Source organism: Stegodyphus dumicola, chromosome 2 (genome assembly GCF_044657685.1).
Source record: "Stegodyphus dumicola isolate Sdum_Otavi_A_Nest chromosome 2, ASM4465768v1".
NCBI classification, from domain to species: Eukaryota; Metazoa; Arthropoda; class Arachnida; order Araneae; family Eresidae; genus Stegodyphus; species Stegodyphus dumicola.
This window is the reverse complement of record NC_140769.1, coordinates 156650164-156678139: the sequence shown is the minus strand read 5'-3', so window position 1 is coordinate 156678139 and position 27976 is coordinate 156650164. Positions and strand designations below refer to the sequence as shown.

Genomic DNA, 27976 nt, shown 5'->3' with positions numbered 1-27976 from the left:
TTAATCCATTTCTAGATGAAAACGAAATTTTAAGAGTAGGAGGTAGATTAAGAAACGCAGAAATTACCAGAGAAAGTAAACATCCCATTATATTGCCAAATAATAATCACTTCACAAAATTAATGATACAGCATTATCACGAAAAACATTTACACGGAGGGTTGCATTTAATGTTATCCGCAATAAGACAGAAATACTGGATAATAAGTGCAAAGAATGAAATTAAAAAATGCATTTGGAAATGCATAAAATGTTGCAGAGTACGAGCAGTAACATCTATTCAATTAATGGGAGAACTACCTGCAAGTAGAGTGATTCCAAGTAGAACCTTTTCAAAGGTGTGCGTTGATTATGCCAACCCATTTTCTGTGAAAATGAAAAGGGGAAGAGGTATAAGACCAATTAAATGTTATGTTTCTATTTTCGTTTGTTTAGCTACAAAGGCTATCCATTTAGAGATTGCTAGCGACTTATCAAGTGAAGCATTCCTAGCTGCTCTAAAACGATTTGCTTCGAGGAGAGGAAAACCTCAAGAAGTAAGAAGTGATTGTGGAACTAATTTTATAGGTTCAAATAAAATCCTCAAAGAAGCAGTTTCATCTGTCCAGTCAACCTCAGAATTTCAAAGGTGGTTAGCAAATAAAAACATAAGGTGGATATTCAACCTGCCAGCCTCTCAACATCATGGTGGTATATGGGAGGCAGCTGTTAGATCTATGAAGCTGCATCTAAAGAAATGTGTTGGAACTCAAATTTTGACTTATGAAGAGTTTCTAACTCTAATTGCACAAAGTGAAGCATGCTTAAATTCGAGGCCAATAACACCGGTCTCCAGTGATCCCAATGATTTGACAGCTTTGACTCCTGGACACTTTATTATAGGGACTCCTTTAACAGCTGTTCCGGAACAAGATTTAACCGAAGTACGAGTGTCTCCATTGCAAAGATGGCAACTAACACAGCAGATGTTCCAAGGGTTTTGGAAGCGGTGGTCTAAAGAGTACCTGTGCCAACTACAGCAGCGTAGCAAATGGAGACAGCCTAGCAGAAATATTCGTCTAAATGACTTGGTTATCATTAAAGAAGATAATATGCTTTCATTACGTTGGAAACTCGGGCGAGTAATAGAAGTGTTTCCTGGAAGAGACAATAATGTCCGAGTGGTTAGACTAAAAACTGTGCACGGGGACATTAAACGTCCTATTACCAAACTGTGTCTTTTACCAGTTGAAGAACATTAACTTAAGTGTTTGGTTTATATTGAATATGTTTTATTATTTTTTTCATTTCTTATTGTACTAATAATTTTATTTGTTTGTTCTAGTTTAACCCTCATAGTTAACGTTTCAATATAGTAAGATATAAGATATTTTGCTAGAAGATTGGTAAGTGTAACATGTAATTTTATACTTTTTGAAGGTCTTTGTATGTTTTCAGTTTCTATATTTTTCATTTACTTGTCTGCATATATCGAAGATTGTATTAAGATGAATGTAATTCATCGGGGGGGGAGGATGTTTTGGCCTCCTCGGTGATTGCGGTGATTTGTGCCCAGAGGGCGCACCGCACAAAGAGTTAGTTGCGTTACAGAACGTAAGGGAAGCGGACACGCCAAAATGTCGGGCGTATTACCGCTAATTGAGGTAATTGCATCGTATCTGTCAGGTGGCAGAAAACTAGTATGATGTATCAATTCACATGCCAGGTGGCAGAATATGTCTATCATGTACATGCCAGGAGGCATAACGCTTGTAAATATGCCAGGTGGCATACGACTTGTAAATAAATTGTAAATAAATGTACAGTAAAATATCTTGGTGCAATAGATCAAGGAACAAGCATCAACAACCTTCTGATCATTTGGATACGTACATCATTTGAAGAATTATCTAATCGTTGCCACATGTTCTATTCAAATATTATAATAAATCTAAAACGATGTATAAATGAAATTTAAGAAAACAAAACAAAAAAGAAACAGTTTTTCACAGACGATTCAGTATTTCTCATTCAATTAATTCAGTTCTCACTTCGCGACAAGGCAAAAATACATAAAAACTCAAAATATCTATATTAAAAATTACGAAGTAAATCTTAAACACTTATTTCCTCAAAAAAGTTCCAGAAAGGATGAAGCATAATTTAATTCGCAATAATAAATGAAGGCGTTATCTTTGTTGTTGCGAAGCTTAGTCTCTCTAGATTGGCAACAAATCTACTATTCTGCTGTTTCAAATGTAAACAAATATGTCCGTCATGTTATTTAAAAATTACGCTTAACCCCACTTAAACAGCTTTTAAATTGCTGATAATTGTACAAATATTGCTTGCAAATTTACTAAAGGCATAAAAACCTCAACCGGAAGATAAGAACAACATAATTCAATCTTTTTTAAAGCAAAAACTGCACAATTTACAAACATATAAGAGTAAAGAAACTTAGATCACCGAGCCGGGTAACGGGATGAATATATAAATATTTATATATATATATATGTAAGATAAAATTATATGAATCAGAATAACTAAAAACATTAATTCTTCCTCTTTATTCTAAAATCGTAATAACTTCTCTGCATTGTGTCATTTCTAGATCACTCTATGGCCCGCGCAACTCTGATGACGTAATAATTACGAACTGAAACTGACCTTGTAAACCAAAACTTTTCTCTTCGCGTGCTTCCATCTTTCATAACGACGCACTTCAGCTTTTGCCCTCTACTCTGCTAAGATGTAATTTCGCTGGCTTGCTTTCTATCTCAACAATATCAAAAATGTAAATCTTCTGTGGAAAGGCACGACTAGAGTGCCAAGTGATTGTGGCCACAAATATCAATTGGAAATAAAAATGGAATTAAAACTGCCTCGACTGCCAAGTTCTTTAGATGTTACCAAGTTAGCATTACTAGCATACTACGCAATCAAAATCTTCTTCAATATGGGTCTAATCACGCATCTACAGTGTTCCGTCATTTCCTTTGCTTTTATTATTACAATTAAGCCGGCAGGATAGTTTCCTGCAGCCTGAAACCTCAATGGAAAATTTAATTCAGCTCTTTAAATCATCGTTTTGTGATAAATCCAAGATAATGTGAAAGAAGTGAATCATAAAGTCTGTTTTTTCAGTGTTTGAAAAATAACAGATCATTCTTCTGCTGTGGTGTTTTGCAAGTGCTTCAAAAAATAATCACGCGTAGTGTTTACAGATTGAAAGTAATCTCTCGATAAATTGAGAAGTTCGAATGCCTAGTGAAAAAGAAATCATCAGTGAATTACCGTTTAGGAATTAAGCATTACAGCGGGTTCAAGGTCGATCTGAGTTAGCAAGTATGTGCGACAGAAAATTATTTGCACTTCCACTTTTTCAACAGCTCAAAAATTATTACATTCGTGTGAATCTAGCTCAGTAACTAAATTATTTAATGTGTTGCGGATTCTATAGTTTATATTTCACCTTTGGTTAAAATTTCTGCAATTTGTTTTCAGAAAATCTGAAATTCTTGTTCATTAATTTTTCTAATTTTTCATAATTATGTGTAAGCAAATTAAGTAATTAATTTTAAGCTATTTAAATTATTCATAGGGAAGGATATTAAGATAAGTTTTTATGTTTTTGAAATTTTGTTGAGAATTTTGAATACAAATTTTATAATTATTCTAAAAATGAAGTAGGTATAAAAAATAAGTGAAATTATTACAGAAACGTAATATGAAATTATGGTAAATGCATGTTAAATTTATGAGTGATTGTATGTTAAGTATAGTGTATGTCGAGAAAGTACTGGGTTTCTTCAACAGAGGCCTGTAATTACCTCTGTACAGTTGTTCCTGTTACCCTCTTCATGCAAGATAAATGTTGGAGGCTCTCATTTTATGAGTGTGTGTAATTTTTTTATATTAATAATATTATATTTTTTAATGTGGAATATATTAGTGCAGTTCTCAAAGGCCAGTTACCTTATGCAAGGAACGGAGGCCTTTTCAAGTAACTGCCTAGGCACCCTGGGCCACTAGTGCAGAGAACAAACACACTGGTTAGCTCAAGAGGACAGCCCTATTGATGGATATGTTTGTTTAGAAGTATTGCGAGGCTTCCAGTTTGGTAAAATCAGGAATTGTAAATGAAAGATGATAACGGTGGAACCATAAATTCTGAAAATCTTAATCCTATTATTATATGATGTTAAATTATAATTTATCAGTATGGATATAAGTATCATAAATATTTATGTGCATTACATTTGATTATAAGTAATAATTATGTAAAAGTTTATTTTGTGATATTCTGCAATAACAAGAACCTTCCCTGAAGAATTATGATTATGTGAACTCTCAAACAAAAAGACTTTTGGACTGAAATGTTGAAAAATTCAATAGGACTCTAAAAATTAAAAATTTATTTTAAAAAAATTGATATTTATAAATTATACTTTTATATAATCAAAATTTTATGATTTATGTTTTTCTTTTTTATTTGCTAGTGCTTTAACTCTTTCTCTTTAAAAAGGCTTCTCTGTCGCTACGCCTTTTTCTTTTTGAAGGGGGGAATATGTAAGATAAACTTATATGAATCAGAATAACTAAAAACATTAATTCTTCCTCTTTATTCTAAAATCGTAATAACTTCTCTGCATTGTGTCATTTCTAGATCACTCTATGGCCCGCGCAACTCTGATGACGTAATAATTAAGAACTGAAACTGACCTTGTAAACCAAAACTTTTCTCTTCGCGTGCTTCCATCTTTCATAACGACGCACTACAGCTTTTGCCCTCTACTCTGCTAAGATGTAATTTCGCTGGCTTGCTTTCTATCTCAACAATATCAAAAATGTAAATCTTCTGTGGAAAGGCACGACTAGAGTGCCAAGTGATTGTGGCCACAAATATCAATTGGAAATAAAAATGGAATTAAAACTGCCTCGACTGCCAAGTTCTTTAGATGTTACCAAGTTAGCATTACTAGCATACTACGCAATCAAAATCTTCGTCAATATGGGTCTAATCACGCATCTACAGTGTTCCGTCATTTCCTTTGCTTTTATTATTATATATATATATATATTTATATACGTTTGGTGCCGCCGATTGCAACCAAAATACGAGGTGCACATCTACATGTTATAGCAGTCCTATATACAAAATTTCAACGTTCTAAGGCTACTCGTTTTTGAGTCATGCGAGACACGTACGTACAGACACTACGAAAAATTCTTTTCAGAATTCATTTTAAAGCAGTTTTATAATTTTTTTGGAGGAAAAGAGTCTTTTATTCTGTCCTTACGTACACATGTCATGCAGAAACATCGTTAAATTGTATTTGATAACGGTCAAAATGGATATTTTTATTGAAATATGCTACCTGAAGCTTTTCGCGATTACAATACTTCCTTTTTACTTCGTACAAGGAAGTAAAAATGGGTGAAAAAATGAGCACTTTCAGACCTTTTAATTAATATTTCGGCTGATTAAAGTCATATGAATATGGGAATAGCCGAAATGGCTTCCGACGAATTTTTGGAATCGGGAATAATGTATATAATGTTTGGAAGTGCTATTTTAATTATTGTAGGATTTGAAAGCAAACTGGCAACAACTTTCGAAATAAAGCAGATTTTCATTTCCAGCTTGCGAGACTGTTGTCACTCGGGAAAATGAGGACGAAAATTATCTCGTTTTTCTGAATTTTTAATTAATATCTCTGATTCTAGCTACTTTTTTGGGGGGGGGGAATTGGACGTCGACCTTTTCCAGAACCCAGAAAAGAATTGTAGAATATTTGGTAACGATAGATATAGTAGTGGCTGAGTTATTAAAGGAGAAACACTCAATCTTTCTTTATATATATAGAGAGATAGATAGACGATACGTGTTTTAATAACTAATGCAGATGTTTATGAAATACAAATGAATTTAAGTTCAAAAAAAGAAGTGCCTATTTTATAAGTATTCTAGCAAACTGCTGAAATTCCTTTATCTTAATAAAACTTTCCTTTTCCCCATAATGTACATCTTACATTTTCTTTCTTTACATAGATTATAACTTTAGATCTGTGGTTTGTTTATTCAAATCAATAATGCAAAAAATCTGAAAGCGTTCAGATTTTATATTACACCTAAAGGGGCGTTTACTTCACGAGGGATTCAAAACGCGATTTGAAAAGTGATACAGACATTCAAACTTATTCGACGCAAAATGCCGTTATGCATTGTATCGTCTTTGCGTTGCTACGCTACCAACATAATATTAGTAAGAAATGCAAAGAAACCCCGTGCATAAAATATCCGTGTTTAAAGATGCACGCGATGTTAATATTAATTAACGTTTTGAAATCGCCGAGTTTCTTAATCAAAAATTAGTTAAAGGTTTACAAAATATGAAATAGATAATAAAACATATTCCAAATTCGGGCTTCCAGATCCCACATTCGAGCGCAGGACTACGTTATTGAAAATTTGACGTCTGTAGGTACCGTATTTTTTTTCACAATGCGGAAACACACGTGCATTTATGCAGATTCTTCATTATTTAATTTCTTTGTATATTATGCAGGGCAATGATATTTGGCAGCAGCAATTTAAAAAGTGATTCAGGCTTTTATAACACCCAAAGTTTTTGCGCTCACAATAATTCCTTTATTTCGTACAAGAAGTAAAAATGTGGATTGATTCCTTCGCTATAAAATTTATTCCTATTATATTTACTGAGTTTTCGAATGCATATGGCAGCAAATGTTCACACAATCGAAGCAAAGAATTAATTATGTAGATAATTCTGCCCGTAAATGGATAATTTAAGAAAAGCAAGTGCAGACGAAGAGTAATAAATGCCGTAATTTATCGTTTGGGAGTTTGATAGAATTTCTTAAATAAAATTACTCCCAAGTTTTGTAGATGCACTACGTGCATGTTTGCGTTGATAATACAGTTCTTCATAGCAAATCATTTTCGCAAATTGATATGATATTTTAATTTAGTGTTCGCATTAAATAAAAGAGATTAATTTTATCCTGTACATCAGCACAGAAAAATAATTATAGACAAAGGGTTTTAGTCCAAAGGGACAATTGGCTCTAAAGGACTATTAATTTCGTTTTTACATTTTGGGTCGAAAATTTTGAAAGGGTGTATGACTTTTCAAATCGTTGCCACCATATATTATCGCCCTGTCTTATATTTAAAGAAATTAAATTATAATAAATGTTCATAAATATACGTATATTTCTCGCATTGTGATAAAAGAACGGTACCTAGAGCCATCAAAATTTGAATAACGTAATCTTCCGTAGAATATGAGCATGTGGAAGCCGTAATTTGAATTTGAAATTTGCTTTATTATTGATTTCATATTTTGTAACAATTGATCGAATTTTTTATTAGAAAACTAAACTATTTCAAAGTGAACAATGGCAACACTGTACGAAAAAAAAACATTCTTAACTCCAGCGCGCGAGACTCTGTATCGGAAATTCTAAAGATATGCTCATTTTAAAATTAATTTGCGATACTGCTGTTGAACTTAATTTTATGATTTCAGTATACTAGAACATGATATTTAATAAATAAATGTAACACACAAAACTTAAAAAAAAAACGCTCTTTTGGACGTAATTTAAAATCTGAAACCTTTCAAATTTTTTTATTATTATTATTTTATTTTTATATTTTCTGATGTAATTGCCGCATTTTGGAGCTTTTAAAAAACTTCGATTCTTTCCTGCCTTGTACGAAGTAAAGGAAGCATTGTAATCACGAAAAATTCCAGGTACCAAATTTCAACGATAATATCCATTTTGAGAGCTATCGAATGCAGTTTAACGATGTTTTTGCGTGACATCTGCGCGTAAGAAACGAATATAGGACTCTTTTTCCCAAACGAATTATAAAACTGATTTAAAATGGATTCAGAAGAGATTTTTTCGTGGTGTCTGTACGTGCGTATGTATATATGTATCTCGCATAACTCAAAAACGAATAGCCGTAGAAAGTTGCAATTTTGTATAGAACTGCTATAAGATGTGGTTGTGCACCTCTCTTTTTGGTTGCAATGGGCATAAGTATATGTATATATGTATCCACTCTGTTATTCGGCTCAGTGAGCTGAGTTTCTTTATTATCATCTGTTCGTATGCATTTTTTGCTTTAAAAAGGATTGAATTGTGTTGTTCTTATCTTCCAGCTAAGGTTTTAATGCCTTTAGTTATCCTGCATGTTACAGAATTAGCAACAATTTAAAATTATTCAAGTGCGGCTCAGCCTAATTTTTTTTTGCCACAGCTGCCATATTTGTTTACATTTGAAACTTAGAAGAATAGTAGATTTGTTGCCAATCTAGGAAAACTAAGCTTTAGCGTCCACAGCAAATTAATTCATTTTCTACGTCTTCAGTGTCTTTTTGCCGAGTGAGACCAAAAGTAAACTCTCAGTTTTGTGCGACGAAAAATCTACCTTCTTTCCCGCTGGCCGAATAGCTTGTTTTTGCGTACAAACTGTAATTTTAATTGTAATCTCGCACAACTCAAAAACGAATAGCCGTAGAACTCTGAAATTTTGTATATAAGACTGTTTTAACTTGTAGTTGTGCAGCTTCCTTTTTGGTTGCAATCGGCCGCATCAGAAAGTATGTAACTGTATATAAATGCAACATATCATTCATATAAAGTAAATTATACAAACAGATTAATTATTTAACAAAACAGATTAATTATTGCTGCGAACTAATTTGCAATATCATTAGATTCAGAAAACATAAGTAAATAAAGCACAAGCATGTAAATACAACAAAAAATAATACAATCCTAAATTTTTTTATCTTAAAAACTTTAAAATTTTTTTAAAAAAATAAATTTGAACTTGCATAAAGTAAATAATAGTTGAGCAGGCAGGAGACAGATCTTTTAAAAGGAAGTTGCCCCGCAAACGTAACTCTTCAATTGCTCAATTCGTCTTTCGTCATCTTTATGGGTACGGGTTAAAAAATACGCGAAACCAAAGGTAGTAAGTGATACGCTAGTGGTGGTGTGGCGTGGTGTATTTAATTATGGCAAAGCGCACTAGGGCTATCTAAGGGGAGGGATGCCTTCGTGGAGGACTTTCTAAGGGAAACTGGCTCGTATACACGTTACACATGGGGAAAACCACGAAAACACCCATGCAGCCAGCCCGTTCGCGGGATTCGAAACTCGGACCGAACTACCAGTGTTCAGCGACTTTACCGCTCGGCCGCTGGTGGGCAAGTGATACGCTAGAATGAGAAATTTTAATAAATATATGTATACCCACTCTGTTACTCGGTTCAGTGAGCTCAGTTTTTTTATTCTTATATGTTGGTAATTGTGCATTTTTTGTTTTAAAATAATTGAATTATCTTGTTCTTATCTTACAGTTAAGGTTTTTATGCCTTTAGTTGATCTGGATGCAATATTTGTGGAATTATCAACAATTTAAAAGTTGTTTAAGTGTGGATAAGCGTAAATTTTACCATAGCAGCCATATTTGTTTATGTTTAAAACGTAGCAAAATAGTGATTAAATTTTTTTTTACCTTCGGTGTCTTTTTGCTGAGTAATACCAGAAGGAAACTTTTAGTTTTGTGCAATGAAAAATCCTCGTTCCTCTGTGTTGGCCGAATTGCTTGTTTTTGCGTAGGAATTGTAATTTGTTTTTATTTTAACTGCATTTGGTGTTTTATATTTTCTTATATCTTATAATTTTAATGAAAATACTTTGTGTTTTTATGTATTTTTGCCTTGCTGAGAAGTGAGAACTGAATTTATTGAATGGGTTATTCAATTATGGCAAAGCACACGAGGGCGATCTGCCTAAAGGGAGGGATGCCTTCGTGGAGGACTTTCTAAGGGAAATTGGCTCGTATGCACGTTACACATGAGGAAAACCACGAAAACGCCCATGCAGCCAGCCCGTTCGCGGGATTCGAACCTCGGACCGAACTACCAGTGTTCAGCGTCTTTACTGCTCGGCTCGAATTTATTGAATGAGAAATCTATATCTAATGAAATTCGTGGAAATGAGATTAAATGAAACGTAGGTAAAATGCGTATAATTACATATTCCGTATAAGGAAGTGATGAGTGTACACGTAATCTTTTTTTAAGAGCGCAGTTACTAACAGTAATGGATTTTTTAAATCAGGAGATTTAATCTATCATTGTTAGCAGGTACAGCGTTATACATCATGGTAAGATGGGGTTTCCAAATTAAATAACATGAGTTGAACTTAGACTTATGTTAGCTTAAAAGGAATAATTTTCTACATTAAGAAAGGTCATTTTTAAAATTTTATGGACTATAGAGTGTAAAACAAAAAAATATATAAAAAAAAGACCTATTTAATTTGCACGTTTTAAATCAACTAGGTGAAATGTAAGAAATATATTTTTAGTTAATTTAGTTCATTAATAAAATTTCAAGAAATAATAGATGTGTTTTTACAGAAATGCCATATATAAAAATGGATACATTCAATTCACTTTCGTTTCTGTTCTCCAATTCAGATTTCAAATCTTACGTTGTTAAATAAGCCTCAATGTTATGATATTACTCGTAAATTATCAAGAATACTATGACTGATAAAAAATTATTTTTCTACTTTTTACTGCACTTAACTAAATACATTTAACATAAAAGGTTTTTTTTATGCTTATTTCTTCCACTGAGATACAAAACTTTGTTTATCGCTTTTTAATATACATATTCGCTACTTTACTTACTTTACTACCTTCTTTTGCAATATATTCACTAACACTTACTTTTGTAATATTATATAAAACATAATTATTGACTGATAAGTTCTAAATGGCGGTAAAATGCTTACAATTTCATCAATATCTACTGCACAGCCGTCTCTAAGCATGTCGTCGAAGCTAGCGAATGAGCCAATATTACACTTGGTGGCTTCTTCCATAAACCACTGAGAAGTCTACAAAAAATAATACCATTTAATCATATGAGGAAACAAAATCCAAATAGTTATTGAAAGTTTGTTACACTGTAAATTACTGATAAAATCAATAATTTCATTCATTTTAATAAGGTAGATTTATATTTTTAATGTAATTTGAATTCTGTATAATTCTTTGGTGATATGTATTGGGTGTAAGATAAGAAACGGATATATAGCAGTTGAGAAAGAAACACTTTCAGTAACAAAAACTAAAATGAGTATTTTCAGTTTAAATAATAAGGTAACGTTCTTCCTGTTATTAATTTACAGCAAAATGAAATAATGAATAGCTAAAACTTTTGGTTTTGATGGACTTCGAGAAAACTGTAGCAAAATTTATTACCATGTGATAATGTATCACTTGCGAAATTTAATTGCTAAGTGATGTTTTTTAATTTTTTTAACAGAACTTACGGAAATGATTTGATATGTTTTAAGAAGGGAACCAAATACAGTGCTACGAATTTTGTAGATATATAAATAATTTTAATGAAGATATATGTGAAACTGTTGTATATATTCTGTATAATACAGCAGGAAAATCTACAGAGATGATGCTCTAAGCGCTGAAGCATCTTCCAATTAATGTAATTACGTGCTTAATTAAAATAATTAACTCAGTTATCAAGCGCTCATACTTCCCAAAAGTATGGAAACATGCAGTTGTTGTTGTCTTTCCTAAGCCTCATCAAAGTTCTACTTTTCCTCAAAATTATCGGCCTATCAGTTTACTTAGTCAAATTTCTAAAGTTGCTGAAAACATTATTCTGTTTTATATTAATCGAATCATGCCTCCTAACTCTTATACTCCTGATGAACAATTTGGATTCAGACATCTGCACAGAACCAATCATCAGCTTCTCCGCGTTATCAATTACATTACTGATGGATTCAAATGCGAATTTCCTACCGGCGCAATTTTCATAGATATTGCCAAAGCCTTTGACAAAGTGTGGCACCAAGGACTTAAATTCAAACCAATTCAGCTCAATTTTCCGAACCACTTTATTCGACTTATTACCTCTTACCTCAGAAATCTCAATTTTGCTGTCAATGTTGGAAACACCCTCTCAACTACTAGAAATATTACTACAGGTGTCCCTCAAGGCTCCGTTCTCTCTCCTTTTCTTTACAATATTTATACTCAAGACATTCCAAAAGAATCTCGTATTACTATCGCGTTATTTGCCGACCATACCGCTATCCTATCTCAAGCTTTAACCATCAATACTATACAAATATTTCTACAAAACTGTTTGGAGCTTCTTGAAAACTGGATGATGTTGTGGAGAATTGCCGTTAACACTGACAAAACCGAAGCCATTATTTTCAGAAAAGGACAAACAAACTTCCTTCCGCCTAATCCCATCTTTTTTGACGACGAAATTTAGTGGACGGATCAAGTGAAGTATCTCGGAGTCACACTTGACAAAAAACTCACTTTTCGGCAACATTTACACGAAAATGTCAGGAAATTCAATATCTCAATTGCTACTATGCGTCCTCTCCTGGACAGACATAGCAATCTGACTATCAACAATAAGCTTATTTTATACAAGTACATCCTTAGACCTACTTTACTTTACGCCAGTTCGGTATGGGGGACACGCCGCTAAAACCCACATAAAAAGGATCCAAGTTATTCAAAATAAAACCCTTCGTGAAATTATTAATGCACCCTGGTTCATGCCAAATTCATATAGTCACAGACATCTTCAAACTATACAAAATTATATCAAAAATCTTCCAACAAATTTTTTCCTTTTTGTACTATTACATCCAAACAGCTGTATCAGCTCTTTGCGATGCTCATCTTTTCCTAGGCCCACCAGCGGCCGAGTCGTAAAGTCGCTGAACACTGGTAGTATCCGAGGTTCGAATCCCGCGAACGGGCTGGCTGCATGGGTGTTTTCGTGGTTATCCCCATGTGTAACGCGTATACGAGCCAGTTTCCCTTAGAAAGTCCTCCACGAAGGCATCCCTCCCCTTAGGCAGATAGCCCTCGAGGCTTTGCCGTAATTAAATAACCTAACCTAACCATCTTTTCCTAGAGCAAAACACAAATATCCTTCGGATATTCTAACTTAACATTTTGTTAATTATTTGAAGTACCTACTACCTTATTGATCCAACTTTTTTTCACCTTGCTGGTCTATTTTCATTCATTTCATCTTTCTTCGCCGACTGATGGCGGCTAAGTGAAATATCTCATTGTACCATCTTGATTCGTCATATTTTCCTTTTGTTGTTCCAGACATTCTTTTATCTGATGCAGAGTAAAAGCGCGCTGTCACTCTCTTTCCATTCGACACAAGAGAGGGAAGTAAGAATGCAGGAAAGTCTACTTAACGTTGAGTAAAGGGCTAGTTCGCTAGTTTGGGGAGATATCGCCAAGTCTTGGCGAATAATTTTCGTCACCAAATTTGGCAGAAAATTGCCAAAAGTCCCCAAACTAGTTGACCATTTGGTGGCAAATTTGTGCGGTCCCTGTATTACCGTAATGTGTATAGTAATTGAATATCTGTAATTAATTCTGTATGTAGCTGTAATGCTATCGGGCCCTCATATGACTTTCAGCAATTTCGAAAAGTACCAGAGATTTTTCGGCGGCCAGGAGAAAGACCGGAGAGAGCATCAGTTTCTCAGTTGTTAGTTGAGAGTGAGTACGGAGTATTGAGATATCCGTGAGAGCTTCGCCTTTCAGATGATCGCCATTTACGTTGTGTTTAATGTTCTTAGTAGTTTGATATATAATTATTGATAGTACTCTGTGATACTGTGAAAGCCTGTTCGATTATTTTTATAGAAATTTCCAGAACTGTGAGGTGTTTCTTTTGGTAAAATATATTTTAGCAAGCTGTCACCATGTGTGCATTTAATCTATTACGAACCTTCACGCACGCAACAATAGAAATGCTTCCAGAAGCTTCTTTTTTAAATATTCCTGCTTGTTAAAGTTTCTTGTATCGTAAAATCAGACAAATTGTAAACAAAAGCAGATGGCCATTACTTCTCCAAAGCGATTATATTTGGTAGAGTTCTTCAAAAACCCTTAAATGTGGAGCAATACTTCGCAAAATCCAGGGAGTCGGTTAGTCTAAATACCTCGAATTGTTTGAAACCAAACTAATCGAGGAACTAAATACAACGGGGAGGAAAAAATGGCAATTGTTTGCAAAACATTTCTCCCTGTTTTTCTTTAACTGAAGCACGATTAATACATTCAAATGCCTTTATTAAAAATAATCTTAAAAAATGAAACTTTTTTTCATAATTAGTGTTCCGTCTTTTTGGTAGATAGGTGGCGCTCTTGATGCGCGCCGATGAAAAATATATCACTTGATGCTTGAACATGAACAATGACGCATGTCATATTTATTTGATGCTTGATTATGTTTCATGGCCGCTATAGGCGGAAGTAATATAAGTAATATAAGTTTATCGTTAATAAATGTTATTTCTATGTTCTAAGAAATCTTGAAGTTTTGCTTTGAAATTCTAATGCTCTCCCAACCTTGACTCCTGAAACGAAACGATCTTTGAATTTATGACTCATGAAGAGACTCATGAAGACACACATACATTTTTCTGGTGTCTGAAACCCGCGACAAGGGGAATTACCTTTTGAAAGGTAAGAAATTTGATTTATTTGTTCTTGGTATCGATCTTTGAAAACGAAACATAATGGATGATTTAGCAAAAGAGAAAAAGAAACGTGCTATTGTACGTAGTAAAGTTACTACACTTCTAAATAAACTTGAGAAATTATTATCGGAAGAATTAAGTAAAGAACATCTAGAAGATTTAAATTCATCATATGAATTGTTAATTGAATACCATGAAAAACTTAAAACTCTTGACTCAAAGATCGATGCTCTCATAATTGATGAAAAAGAATATGATAACGAACTACTTGTATGTGAAGAATATGATGAAAAAATTATAACGTTTAAAGCTAAAATTGTTAGTAAAGTAAAGAAAATTAACAGTAATGAAGTTGTTGAAAGAAGTATAATTACAACTAGTAATGGTATTAGTAGTACTCTGAATGGTAATAATGTTGTTACAAGTAGTGCTTCAGTAAAGTTACCTAAATTAAGTATTGAAAAATTTGCTGGTGATCCCAGTAAATGGCTCGAATTCTTTAATTCGTATGATAATGCTATTCATTCTAATCCAAGTTTATCTAAAATAGATAAGTTTACATATTTGAAAAGTTTATTATCTGGTTCAGCATATAATTGTGTTTCTGGTTATGCTTTATCTGAAGAAAATTATGATCTATGTATTAAAAGTTTAGAAGAGAGGTTTGGTCGTAAAGATGTTATTATATCAAAATTCATGCAGATGTTGTTACAGTTAGAACCAGTTAAAAGTTCTTCAAATGTTTTTGGGTTAAGAAAGCTCTATGATCAGTTACAAATCTGCGTTAGAAATTTAAGTAGTTTAGATGTTACTAGCGGTTCATACGGACAGTTATTGAACCCAATAATTCTTAAATTGTTACCTGAAGATTTAGCTCTTGAATTCCATAGAAAAAGAACATCTAACCAAAATATAGAAGTAAGTGAATTAATAGAGTTCATTAAAATAGAAACTGAATGCCGAGAAGCAAGTATTTTGATTAATAGCTCAAAAGGTAATAAATACACAGGGGTTAATCCTAAACAAGGGTTAAAAAATTATAAAGTCAAATCACAAGCTTCTGCTTTTAACACATCGGTAAAAATGTTTTGCATATTCTGCAAATCAAACGAACATACATCTGCCGGATGTTTGAAATTTTCCGACGAACAAAAACGAAAGAAATTAAAACATGAAGGTCGCTGTTACAGATGCCTTCTGAGATCACATTTGCGGTCGTTTTGTCATTCAAAAATACAACCATGCGAAAATTGTAACGATAAAAATCATAATAAACTTTTCTGCCGTTTGAAATCGAAAGAAATGGAAGATGTTAACTCCGCAGATACGCAAAAGAAAACTTTAGTATCTACTTCCCACTGTAACACTCTAAAACCTGAAAATAGTGTGCTTTTACAGACATGTTCTGTTATTGCTCAAAGCAAAAATAAATCGAGAATCGTAAGATTATTAATTGATTCAGGTAGTGAACAAAACTTCATCACCCACAAGTTAGCGCGCGATTTAGAATTGCAAGTCATTAGAAAAGAATTTCTAACAATTTATTCGTTTGGAAATCAGCGCGGTAACTCGCAAGAATTTGATGTATATAGTCTAAAAATAAAAAATAAAAACGATGATCGCTGCCTTGTTGTAGAAGCTATAGGGATAGAATTAATATCATCAATAAACTTCCAGGCGCCATCAACATGTCAAAACATTAAAGAATTTATGACTAAAAAGGGCTTGGAACTTTCGGATACAAGTCCCGTTAATGAGAACATAAATATTCTGCTTGGCGCGGAGCATTTCTGGTATATACAAACAGGAAGTAATTCAATGATAAATGATGGTTTGTTTATAGTACCGACCATATTTGGATACACAGTGATGGGTAAAGTAAAAAATAATAATACTCGAATTAATGCGTTGTTTTTATCTGCCGTTGAAGGAAACACATTTGATTTGCAGTCATTTTGGAAATTGGATTCGATAGGAATTGAAAATGAAAACAAAACATTTTCGGAAACTGATTTGGATACTATTAAGCATTTTAACGACAGTTTAAAATTTAATAACGGCAGGTACGAAACAAAACTCTTTTGGAAGGACAATAAATCACAACTCGCTGATAATTTTTTCGTTGCCAAACAACGATTTCTAGGACTTAAGCATAAATTAAAGGGAAATGATTTCCTATATAATGAATATGATAATATAATTAGAGAACAAGTTGAAAGGGGGATTGTTGAACAATGTAAGTTTGTTGAAAATGAAGCTAACTGTTATTATATGCCTCATAGGCCCGTTATACGTGAAGGAAAAGTAACAACAAGAATAAGAATAGTTTATGATGCCTCTTCTAAGTCTGAAGGAGCTAAATCGTTAAATGAATGTTTGATATCAGTCCCTAATTTAAATCCTAACTTGTTGGATATAATTTTAAAATTTCGCGTACATAAAGTTGCATTTTGTGCAGACATAGAGAAGGCTTTTCACCAAATTCAAATTGATAGTGAAGATAGAAATTTTTTAAGGTTCTTGTGGTTTGATCATTCTTACGACAATGGTGACAATAGTTTAGGCTTTAAGGTTTCCCGAATGTGCCGAGTGCCGTTTGGAATGACAACAAGTCCGTTTATTTTGTCCGCCACTATCAAACATCATATTAAGGGTTATGAAAAGAAATATAGCAAAGCTGTTGACATGTTAAATAAGTCCCTATATGTTGATGACCTTATCCATGGAGCAGACTCCGTTGAAGAAGTTTTCTCATTATCAACTGATGCAGTTAAAATTCTTCAAGACGCTGGTATGAACTTAAGAAAATTTGAATCAAATTCCGTATCTTTAAAAAATCATTGGCAAGATATTGGTTTAATTAATAAGGAAGATAATTTGGATAAGAAAACGTTAAAGGTGCTGGGAATAATTTGGGATTTAGATGAGGATACATTGAAATTAGATGTACAAGAACTTTTACAACCAGTTGACTGGAAACACGTTACAAAGCGAAAGGTATTACAGATTGTGGCAAAAATTTATGATCCAGTTGGATTCATTGCACCCTTTGTTATCAGAATAAAATTCTTATTACAAGAGTTATGGGAATTGGGTATTGATTGGGACACAATTTTGCCCAGTTACTTGAGTGAAAAATTTAAAACTTGGTACTTTGAAATTGAAGTTATTCTCAACTTGTGTATTCCTAGAAAATACATATTAAATGATGAATGTGTAAATTTCGATAAAATAGAGCTTTTTGTCTTTTGTGACGCCAGCCTCAAGGGATATGGAGCTATTGCATATTTTCGTGATCCTGATTCTTGCTGTACGTCTTTTGTTCTTTCAAAGAGCCGTGTATCCCCACTTAAAAAATTAACCTTGCCTCGTTTAGAACTTATGGGAGCCATTATTGCCGCAAGAATAGTTAAATATTTAAGGAAATTATTTAATATCCAAGAAGATAATGTATTTTGTTTTAGTGACTCTAAAATTGTTCTTCACTGGATCAGGGGTACCGCTGATAAATGGAAACCCTTTGTTGCTAATCGTGTACGGGAAATACAAGATGTTGTATCACCTTCGCAATGGAAATACTGTAAGGGAAATGACAATCCGGCTGACATAGTTTCACGTGGATTAAGAGCTTCTGATCTAGTGGAAAATAAACTTTGGTTCAATGGACCAGTGTGGTTAAAAGAGAAAAATGTACCTTCATCATCTTTTGATCCTTTGATTGAGCCTATGGTGGAAGAGGTACAGGTAGACTAGCGTCAAACTACTGTATGTTCTGTTATTAGCCAAGAGGCTGAATTTGAATTGACATCCAGATTTTCATCCTGGAAAAAATTGAAACGCGTAACTGCATGGTGTTTAAGATTCTGCCGCAATATTAAACCTACATCTTTAAAACTCAAGGGTTTTTTAACAGTTCAAGAATTGGATAAGGCAAGCAATTTGATTTTTAAAATCATGCAAAATTCCGAATTTAGAGAAGAAATTAGACTTTTGAAAGCAGGGAAGAAATTGAATCTCAGCAGTAAAATCCTGAAATTAAATCCTTTTCTTGATAGAGAAGAAATCCTTAGAGTCGGTGGTAGACTCTGTAACTCGAATCTTTCAGAAAACACAAAGTGTCCAATCATTCTTCCCAAAAGTCACCAAGTTATTGAATTGATAGTCAAACACTTTCACGAAGTGAACCTTCACGGAGGACCCACATTAACATTATCTGCTCTGCGACAGAAATATTGGATCGTTAATGGCCGAGAAATTGTAAGAAAAATAATTTGGAAATGTATAAAATGTTTTAAAAATCGAACAAGCACATCCAATCAGATAATGGGAGACCTACCTGCTTCTCGCGTATTGCCGGATAGAACATTCTCGAATTTTGCAGGCCCCTTTTTAATTAAAGCTAGGAAAGGAAGAGGAGGAACGAGATATAAATGTTACGTTTGCCTTTACATATGCTTCACCACAAAGGCCATTCACCTAGAAGTAGCCAGTGATCTAACAACTGAAGCATTCCTAGCATCTCTTAAAAGATTTGTGTCACGCAGAGGAAAACCCAAGAAAATCTTTTCAGATAGAGGAACCAACTTTGTTGGGGCTGATCGAGAATTAAGAAGATACATAGCTACACTTTCCTCTGACGAAGCATTTCAAAACTACCTGAGCGGTGAAAATATTCAATGGATCTTCAATCCTCCTGCTGCCCCTCACTTTGGAGGCCTTTGGGAGGCTGGAGTGAAACAAATGAAGATTCACTTAAAGCGGACTATTGGTACCCAGGTTCTGACATACGAAGAATTTCACACCTTAATTACACAGATCGAGGCGTGTTTGAATTCCAGGCCAATAGTTTCCATCTCATCTGACCCTGAAGATTTTAATCCTTTAACACCTGGACATTTCCTAATTGGAACTACATTAACAGCAATTCCTGAACCTGATCTTACAAACAATAAGCTAACCCCTGCTGAAAGATGGAAATTGACACAGCAAATTTTCCAGAGCTTTTGGAAACGTTGGTCTAGAGATTATCTTTCACAATTACAAGGGCGTACCAAATGGTTGAGGGATAAACCAAATTTAGCCCTCAATGACTTAGTCTTGATAAAGGACGAAAATTTGCCTCCATTAAAGTGGCGACTTGGACGAGTAATTGAACTATATCCTGGTGCTGATGGAAAAGTTCGTGTTGTGAAACTAAAAACTTTATTGGGCGAAATGAAGCGTCCTATACATAAACTTTCCCGCTTACCATTGAGTGAATAAGACTCTAAAAAAAAACCATTAATTGTATATTCATAATTTGTGTCTTTATTATTATTATTAATTCAATTATGTTTCAGATTCAGAGAATGGACCACAATTGTGGATTATGGTAATTTAGCAGTTTCATTATTTTGTTTTCCTTCTAGAGATTGTAAGTATGTTTTATTTGTAAAATTTTGTGCTAAATTTAATGTTGTTATTCAATTTAAATTTGTCATTATGCATTTTTATTTTATATGATATACTGTTGAACTTTAGAAAACTTGTTTGAATCTAAAATTGAAGATTTTTATAATAATGTTGTAATGAACCAATGTTCATCGGGGCGGAGTATGTTCCGTCTTTTTGGTAGATAGGTAGCGCTCTTGATGCGCGCCGATGAAAAATATATCACTTGATGCTTGAACATGAACAATGACGCATGTCATATTTATTTGATGCTTGATTATGTTTCATGGCCGCTATAGGCGGAAGTAATATAAGTAATATAAGTTTATCGTTAATAAATGTTATTTCTATGTTCTAAGAAATCTTGAAGTTTTGCTTTGAAATTCTAATGCTCTCCCAACCTTGACTCCTGAAACGAAACGATCTTTGAATTTATGACTCATGAAGAGAGACACACATACAATTAGTCTTTTTATTCTCTGAAAATTACAGTATCGGTGTCTGCTCACTTTTTTCCTTTGGTCTTTTCTCTTCATATAAATTTCTGTTCTCGTGTACACAACGAATTGCGTTGTTTATCAGTCTATTTTTAATAATGGTGTCAGTTTTTGTAGTACGATCTGACAAGGTTTCAACCATTCCAGCACTTTCTGATAGATTTTCAATTGTTAATTTCCTGTACAAGATCGTCTTTGTCGCATCAAAATCGTCTTTATCTAGATATTTCTCCTGTTCTTCATAAGCCCTTTATTCATCTACTTTAGTATCTATGTCAGCTACCTAGTTCATTAGTGTTCGATTTTATGCACTTAGCTGCTTCTTTCTTATACTCTTCTCACCTTCTCGAGCGGTAGCTGTTACGAATGAAGAATAAAAAATCCAAATATATATATATAAATACATATATATATATATGTAAAAGATTAAATTAGCAACGTAAATTTCTATTCTCAATTCTAAAATTAGTATCAAAATGCTTTGAGAACGAAAACTAACTCAGTTTGACTTAAGATTTCATCCTGAACATTACGCACTTGCTTTCCGCTCTTTGACCTGGTCGCACTGCAGTCTGTCTGCTCTTTCTTTCTTATTGCAAATTTATCTAAAGTGTAAAATCTCTTAAAATAGGCGCGATTAATGGGCCAACTTGATTGTCGCCGCAACATGTTTGCTAAAATAAAAAATGAAGATTTAAATCTGCCTAGTCATTATGGATCAACACTACTACGCCATTAAATTCCTCGTCCTGCTCCTGAAATTATTACACACACACACACACATATATATATATATTACCTTAAAGTATGGGATCTGTTATTTCATCGAATATCTAGTTATTTCATGAAAAAATTGATTCAGTCATTTCAAGTAAGTAATAAATTCAAATGATTCTATCGCGTCTTTCTGTAACTAACATTCTGTATACAATATAATTTAATTAAATTGTTTATTTTACAGATTAACTGTCTATCATTAGTTAATTTATACAATAATTTGTTTTTCTATGAAATAACTTGTAGAGGTATTCGGTTATTTCGAAGCAGGAGACGTGAAAAATGAACAGTGCCCCCGCTGGGACTCGAACTACGGACTTCTCGAATACGCGCCGAGAGTGTGCTGGCCTTTACACCACGAAGGCGGGAGAAATACCTTACAAACTAACTAAATGGGAAAATTTTTAATTTATTATGTGCTTTAACTGATTTTATTAAGTCCTTCATCAAATAAATAGTTCTAAATAACTTAATTTTACATCTTAACGATAACACACATATACAAAGGAAATCCTGAGGAAAAAAATTAAATATTTAACATATCAGTCAAAAGAAATTTGACTGTATAAATGAACAAAAAATATTTATTAAATATTTATTTTATGTATTTAAAAACGATTTTAATTTTTAACTACACTATCCTCCAAAGTTAAGGATAAGCGTGTTTTTTGTGTCTAATTTGAGAATGGAGCAACATAGAAGCAAGAAATTTACAAGATATGTTCACTAAACAGTTCTTCAATGAATGCGTCATAGAATATTTCTAAAGTTCAACACAAACATAAATTGCAACAGAGAACTGCTCTCTTGTCAGAGAAATCCAGTCTTGGAGAAACAGTATATCACAGTTTTTTTGAGGAAACCATTGGGTGGTAATATTACAAAAATGGATTATAATTAGAACTGTGTCTACCTCTAGCTGCAATACATTTGCGGAAGCAACGTTCCATGCTGTCAACTAAGTTGTCGGTCAGTGAAATGGGAAGCAACGACCTGACACGTAGTAATGTATGCTCAAGCTCATCTAACGACCTTGGAGGAGGACCTAAAGCAGCAACCTGGCTCCCAAGGTATTCCCAAAGATGTTCTATCGTATTCAGGTCTGGAGATTGAGTTTATCGTTCAATCCTCTCCATATCGTGACTCTCCAGATAATTTTTCAGCAACCCGTCCTCGGTGCGGGGTCGCCATGCGGTCGTCCATCAGAAGAAATCCAGAACCAATAGCAGCGACATATGGGCGGACACATTGATCAAGGATCTCGTCTGGATATCTCACATTGGTTAAAGGATCCCAGAAGGACTATTAATTTCGTTTCGGCATTTTTCGTTGAAAACTTTAAATGTCGGTTTACTTTTCAAATTGTTGCCGCCAATATTATCGCCCTCTGTTATATTTAAAGAAAATTAATATTAAAGGATCTGCATAAATGTATGTATACATCTCGCATTGTGATAAAACAACGGCACTTACAGACATCCAATTTTGAATAACATAATCTTCCACCGAATATGGGCATCTAGAAGCCCTGATTTGGAATTTGAAATTTGTGTTACTATCGATTTCATTAAAGCGATTAAAGCGAGCAATGGCAAAACTATACGGGAAAAAATACATATTTTTCTTCAGCGGGCGAGACTGTGTATCGGGAATTCTAAAGATATGCTCATTTTAAAATTATTTTTGGGATATTGTTGTTGAATTGAATTTCATGTTTTAAGTACAAAGAACATGATATTTAATAAATAAAGGTAAGACGCAAAAAGTTAAAGAAACGTCTCTTTGAGCGTAACGTAAAATCTGAAAGCTTTCAGATTTGTTTTGATGAATTATTTTTACTTTTTTATTAGTCACTCTGTTAATTTCTCATATTCATAATTAATTCGGCTGATTATAACTCAGTTATACCCGTATTTCAACTATCCCAATACTCAATTATTGTTCACGTTGTGGATATATATTAACAGCACTTAAATTGTACCTATCTATCTATAACTCTGTAAATGTGAAGCTAAAACTTTTCTCCTCAACCGCATTGCACCCTTCTTCCATCACTACACCACTGACTCTCCCAGCATTTGTTTGCACCCACCCTAACACTCGTCCTGAGCATAATGTGGACCAAGTTATTTCGCGGGGCTACCTGGCCGATATGCTAACTGTCCCATTGGATCGACTGTCTCGGTGTCGGTGGATAGAAAGAAAGCTATCATTTCTTTTCAAATCTGTTATATTCCTTGTTCATTTTTATGTGTTTCAATGTTCGGATTTCCTCACATGTCGATGGCTGAGCGCTGTGGGAATTGAGCCGCAAAGGAATTAAAATCTAGTCGTCCATTTAAATTCATTTTGAATTTCTTGGCAACATTACGAAAGATTGAATCGCGTGACGGAATTTTAAAAATAAAATAGTTTTTGAGTTTATCGTGTACGAAGTGACTTTTCTGAAAGCGGCTAACGGTGTTTTTTCAAAAAAAAAAAAAAAAAGCGTTTACTGATCGCGCGTAGACGATCAGGCAGATATAGATCTAAATGAAATAAAACCGGATAATAATGAAATAAAACCTGAGGATCTGATTTCGGTTTTATGATAATACAAATCATCTCCATATAAATGCATCAATTAATTTAAATCTGAATCCCTTATCTTGTTAAATCAAACAACAAAAGCACGTTCTTAAATATCTCCGTATCTGCATTTTACTACTTGATATGTCTGCTGGAAAAATTTATGTAGAGCGTGAAGAAATATCGACAGAAGTAGCAACATTTATGATCTGACAAGAAATGCGATCGTTCAACTTATAGTGAGAACTTCCGCTTCGAAGCTCAGAAAAGAATGAGTTTGATAAATAGTTCAGAAATCAGTTCTTTCACTTTCAAGCTAACGTGTTTAAGATTTCACAGAATTAAAAATGTCAAGAATTTTTTACATTTTTTTTTCAAGTATCAAATTTAAGAAAAATTCAAATTAGACGAAAAATATTAAAATTTAAGAAAAAAACAATGATTTTTTCATTGATCATCAACCTTGAAAAAGAATGAAAATATATTAAAAATTGAAAGAATTCCAGGGTGGGAAATATACCTCCCCCGCAAAATGTAAAAAAAAAAAATTCTTTTATCATATATAATTTCTATTGAGGGAAGCACATATGTGTGCTAATAAATTAATATGAATTCTTTCACTTGTAGAGTTTATATTTATTTTAACTAACATTTATTTTAAGTTTAAACTATCTTTCCTGTCAAGCCTTACTTTCCCCTGGAATTGCCAATGCCAGAGTATGTAAATTTTAGTAGAACGCGCAAGGATTCAAATTGTCAGCGGAAGTAATCTCAGTTAAATAGAAGGGAAACGAGTTCGAAAGTGCGCTTTCTTGCTTCACGAGCGTGGAGGTGGCTAGTTAGAAATTGAAGAACCACGCGTTTCGGCCTGTGTGCTTGCCTCGGCAGATTGTTAATCTTTCAACATAATATTCAGAAGTTTGCTGAATTATCAGCGGTATTTTAGAACGCGGCTAGGTTAGTTACGTTTAGACAGCCTCGTAGTTAGTCACTTGTTACTATTCTTTTTTTTAGTTTCTTATTTTTATCTTACCGCCGGGTCGGCGTAGTTTGTGAGCGTCAAGAGCACGCATTTGTAATTTCTAAAGTTGAATAAAAAGGGATTTAAACCCTTCTCAAGACTTTGTCTACTTTCCAGTTCTCAGCAGTCACCACTATTGTTGCGTGCAGGTTGGAAGCGTGCAACATTACATTGGCGCCCGAACACTTGTCCTACTGAAATTGCCGAAACTTTGATGGAAGCTGCGGGACAACAACAAGAAATGGCAAGCCAATTGGAAGGATTTGGGTACCTGGTCCAGACGATGAGAGCCTCAATCAAGCCAAACGTCAATTTCGACGAAAAAATTCGGTGGCGATATTTCTAGAAGGCCTAGAAAATCACTTCCAGCTTTACCCTGTGCCTGAAAGACAAAAAGTTGCCATCGCCACATCTGCAATAAGAGGACAGGCCGCGCTATGGTGGAAGAATATAGGCAAATTTTTATTAGGGGAATTCGGAGGCCAGACATATACATTTGAAAATTTCAAAAAATCGTTATTAAAGGCCTTCCCCATAGTGAAAGACCGAGCAAGGCTAGAAGCCGAACTGTATAGTTTTTATCAACGGAATATAGAAGAGTTAACGGACTTTATTCTGCGAAAAACTAAGCTGACGGATATGCTGTATGGGAAGAAACCCAACGCGGAGATTATTGAAATAATCTTACCAAGATTGTTACCTGCTGTTCAAGACTAATTCGAAATTAGAAACCCAGGCACATTGCAGGAGCTCTTCGAATTGGCGGTCAAGTTTCAAAATCGCAGAATAACGGAAAAAGCTAGAGGGGCATCGTATTCTCAAAGTATCCGAAGGCAATCTTCAAATGAGCAGACCAGAAATGCAAACCGGTCTTATGAGGGAAAGAGCTATCAAGCTAACTCATCGAAGCTCGAAGGTCAAGGCCCAAAAAGGAAATTTAAAAACAACCGTCCGCGTACCCAGAAGGCAGAAGTTGAAAGGAAAACTTTAAACGAGTAGAGGGGCCTGTGAAAGCGAGGGTCCAGACCCCGGAAGTTTTGAAAAAACTCTCAAGAAGACACTTAAATACGGTCATCGTAAAGAACTCACAGTTACCAATTATACAAGTCCTGGTTGGCGATGTACCAGTAGAAGCCCTCACCGATACAGGAGCAGAAGGTAATTTTATGAGTGATATTTTTTTTAAGTAGAACTTTAATAGGTTACGATTATTTAAAAATAAAAACACAGAAGTCATAGCAGCACAAGGACAAACTTGTCAATGTATCGGAAAACTATCTTTAAAGATACAGTCTTAAAGTATCTTAAAGTATTAATCTTAAGGTATTATATCTTAAAGTAAGCCTTAAAGTATTAATTTTTGTAGTAAAAAACTTGCAAAATCCACTTATTTTAGGTATGGAGTTTTTAAGGGCCGCGAGGGCCAAACTCAATTTTCAGGAAAGTTCTATCGTGCTGGAGATGGATCGGAGGGTGGTGGAACCAGTGGAACAACCGCAAGTCGACCTTAGCCATTTGAATGAACATGAAAGTCAAGCCATCCAGCAAGTGGTGAGTGCTTTTTCAAACTTGTTTTCAGAACGGCCTGGTAGCTGTCAAATAGTTACGCATGAGATACAGTTAACTGCCGACAAACCCTGTAGGACTAAACCTTATCGCTATGATAAACAAGAAGAGCAAATCATAGAAGAACATATTTAGGAAATGTTAAAGAACAAAATAATAACGCCCATAAATAGTGAGTACGCGAGTCCAGTCGTACTATGTAGGAAAAAGAACGACTTTCCTCCTTCGGATAAAAGGGCTTGGAGGTTTGCTATCGATTACAGAAAACTTAATAGTATTACTAAATTGCCAGTTTATCCTTTGCCGGTTATAGAGGAAATTATTAGAAAGATTAAATCTACAAGATACATGACTACTTTGGACTTAACGTCTGGCTACTATCAAATAGCTATGAGACCCGAAGACATACATAAAACCGCGTTTATAACAAAATCGGGCACTTATGCATTTTTACGCATGCCCTTTGGGTTGTGTGGGGCCCCATCAACATTACATAGAGCTATGGACATTGTTCTAAAGCCTGTCCTAGGAAAATCGACTTTAATCTATCTAGATGATATAATTATAACGAGTAGTACGTTGGAACAACATATTAAAGATCTAGAAGAAGTTTTTAAATTATTAGAAGAGACTGGTCTTACAATTAGGGCCTCAAAATGCAAGTTCGCAACTAAAGAACTTAAATATCTCGGTTATAAAATTTCGCAAAAGGGTATAGAAACTCAAGATTTAAAAATAAAAGCCATCAAGAATTTCCCACCTCCCAACACCGCCAAGAAACTTTCTTCTTTCCTTGGGTTATGTTCTTATTATCGGTCATTCATAAAAGATTTTGCTAATATTGTTGAATCCTTGTTAGTAATTAAAAGAAAGAAAAGTAAATTTACGTGGACAGCGGAAGCAAATACCGCATTTGAAAGGTTAAAAGAAGCGCTCATCAATGCCCCTGTTTTGAAAATCCCGGAGGGGACGAAAACCTGGAAATTGCAGCAGATGCGTCGGACTATGCTGTGGGTGCGGTTCTTATGCAAAATGGCCATCCTTTGGCATTTTTTAGTAAAACTTTGAATCATACACAAAGTAATTATACAGCTACAGAGATTGAAACATTAGCCGTATTAATGGCTGTACACAAATTTCGCATTTATTTCGGCAAAGCGCCAGTACTTTTAGGATCATGCGGCTGTTGGTAGACTTTACTCGGGAAAAACCTAACGCCCAGGTTAATAAGATGGGCTTTAAAACTCCAAGAATATAATCTAATAATAAAATATAAACCGGGTAAGGAAAACAATGTAGCTGACGCACTTTCTCGTATAAAACTGGACGATGATGGCAATGAACTTAAATGCGCTGTGTTGACTTCAAAAATTCTAGATTTTAGAGATACAATTATTGCTGAATTGAAAGCTGATCCTGAATTTGGAAGTATCTATGCATATTTGAAAGACCCCGAAAGCTTTGAGCACACAGATATCGATGCGATAAGAAATAGAGCAGAAAACTATGAAA

The 27976-nt window shown here is 34.1% G+C and overlaps 1 protein-coding gene across 3 annotated transcripts in view; it reads right to left on the bottom strand.

The window, feature by feature from the left end:
- LOC118189926 (uncharacterized) overlaps positions 1-27976 on the bottom strand; it is a 115863-nt gene that overhangs the window by 75104 nt on the left and 12783 nt on the right. For all 3 annotated transcript variants that reach the window (XM_085811362.1, XM_085811361.1, XM_085811363.1), the window contains exon 3: positions 10832-10936. In XM_085811362.1, coding sequence (XP_085667488.1) covers positions 10832-10936 — 105 coding nt within the window. The remainder of the gene's footprint in view (positions 1-10831; positions 10937-27976) is intronic.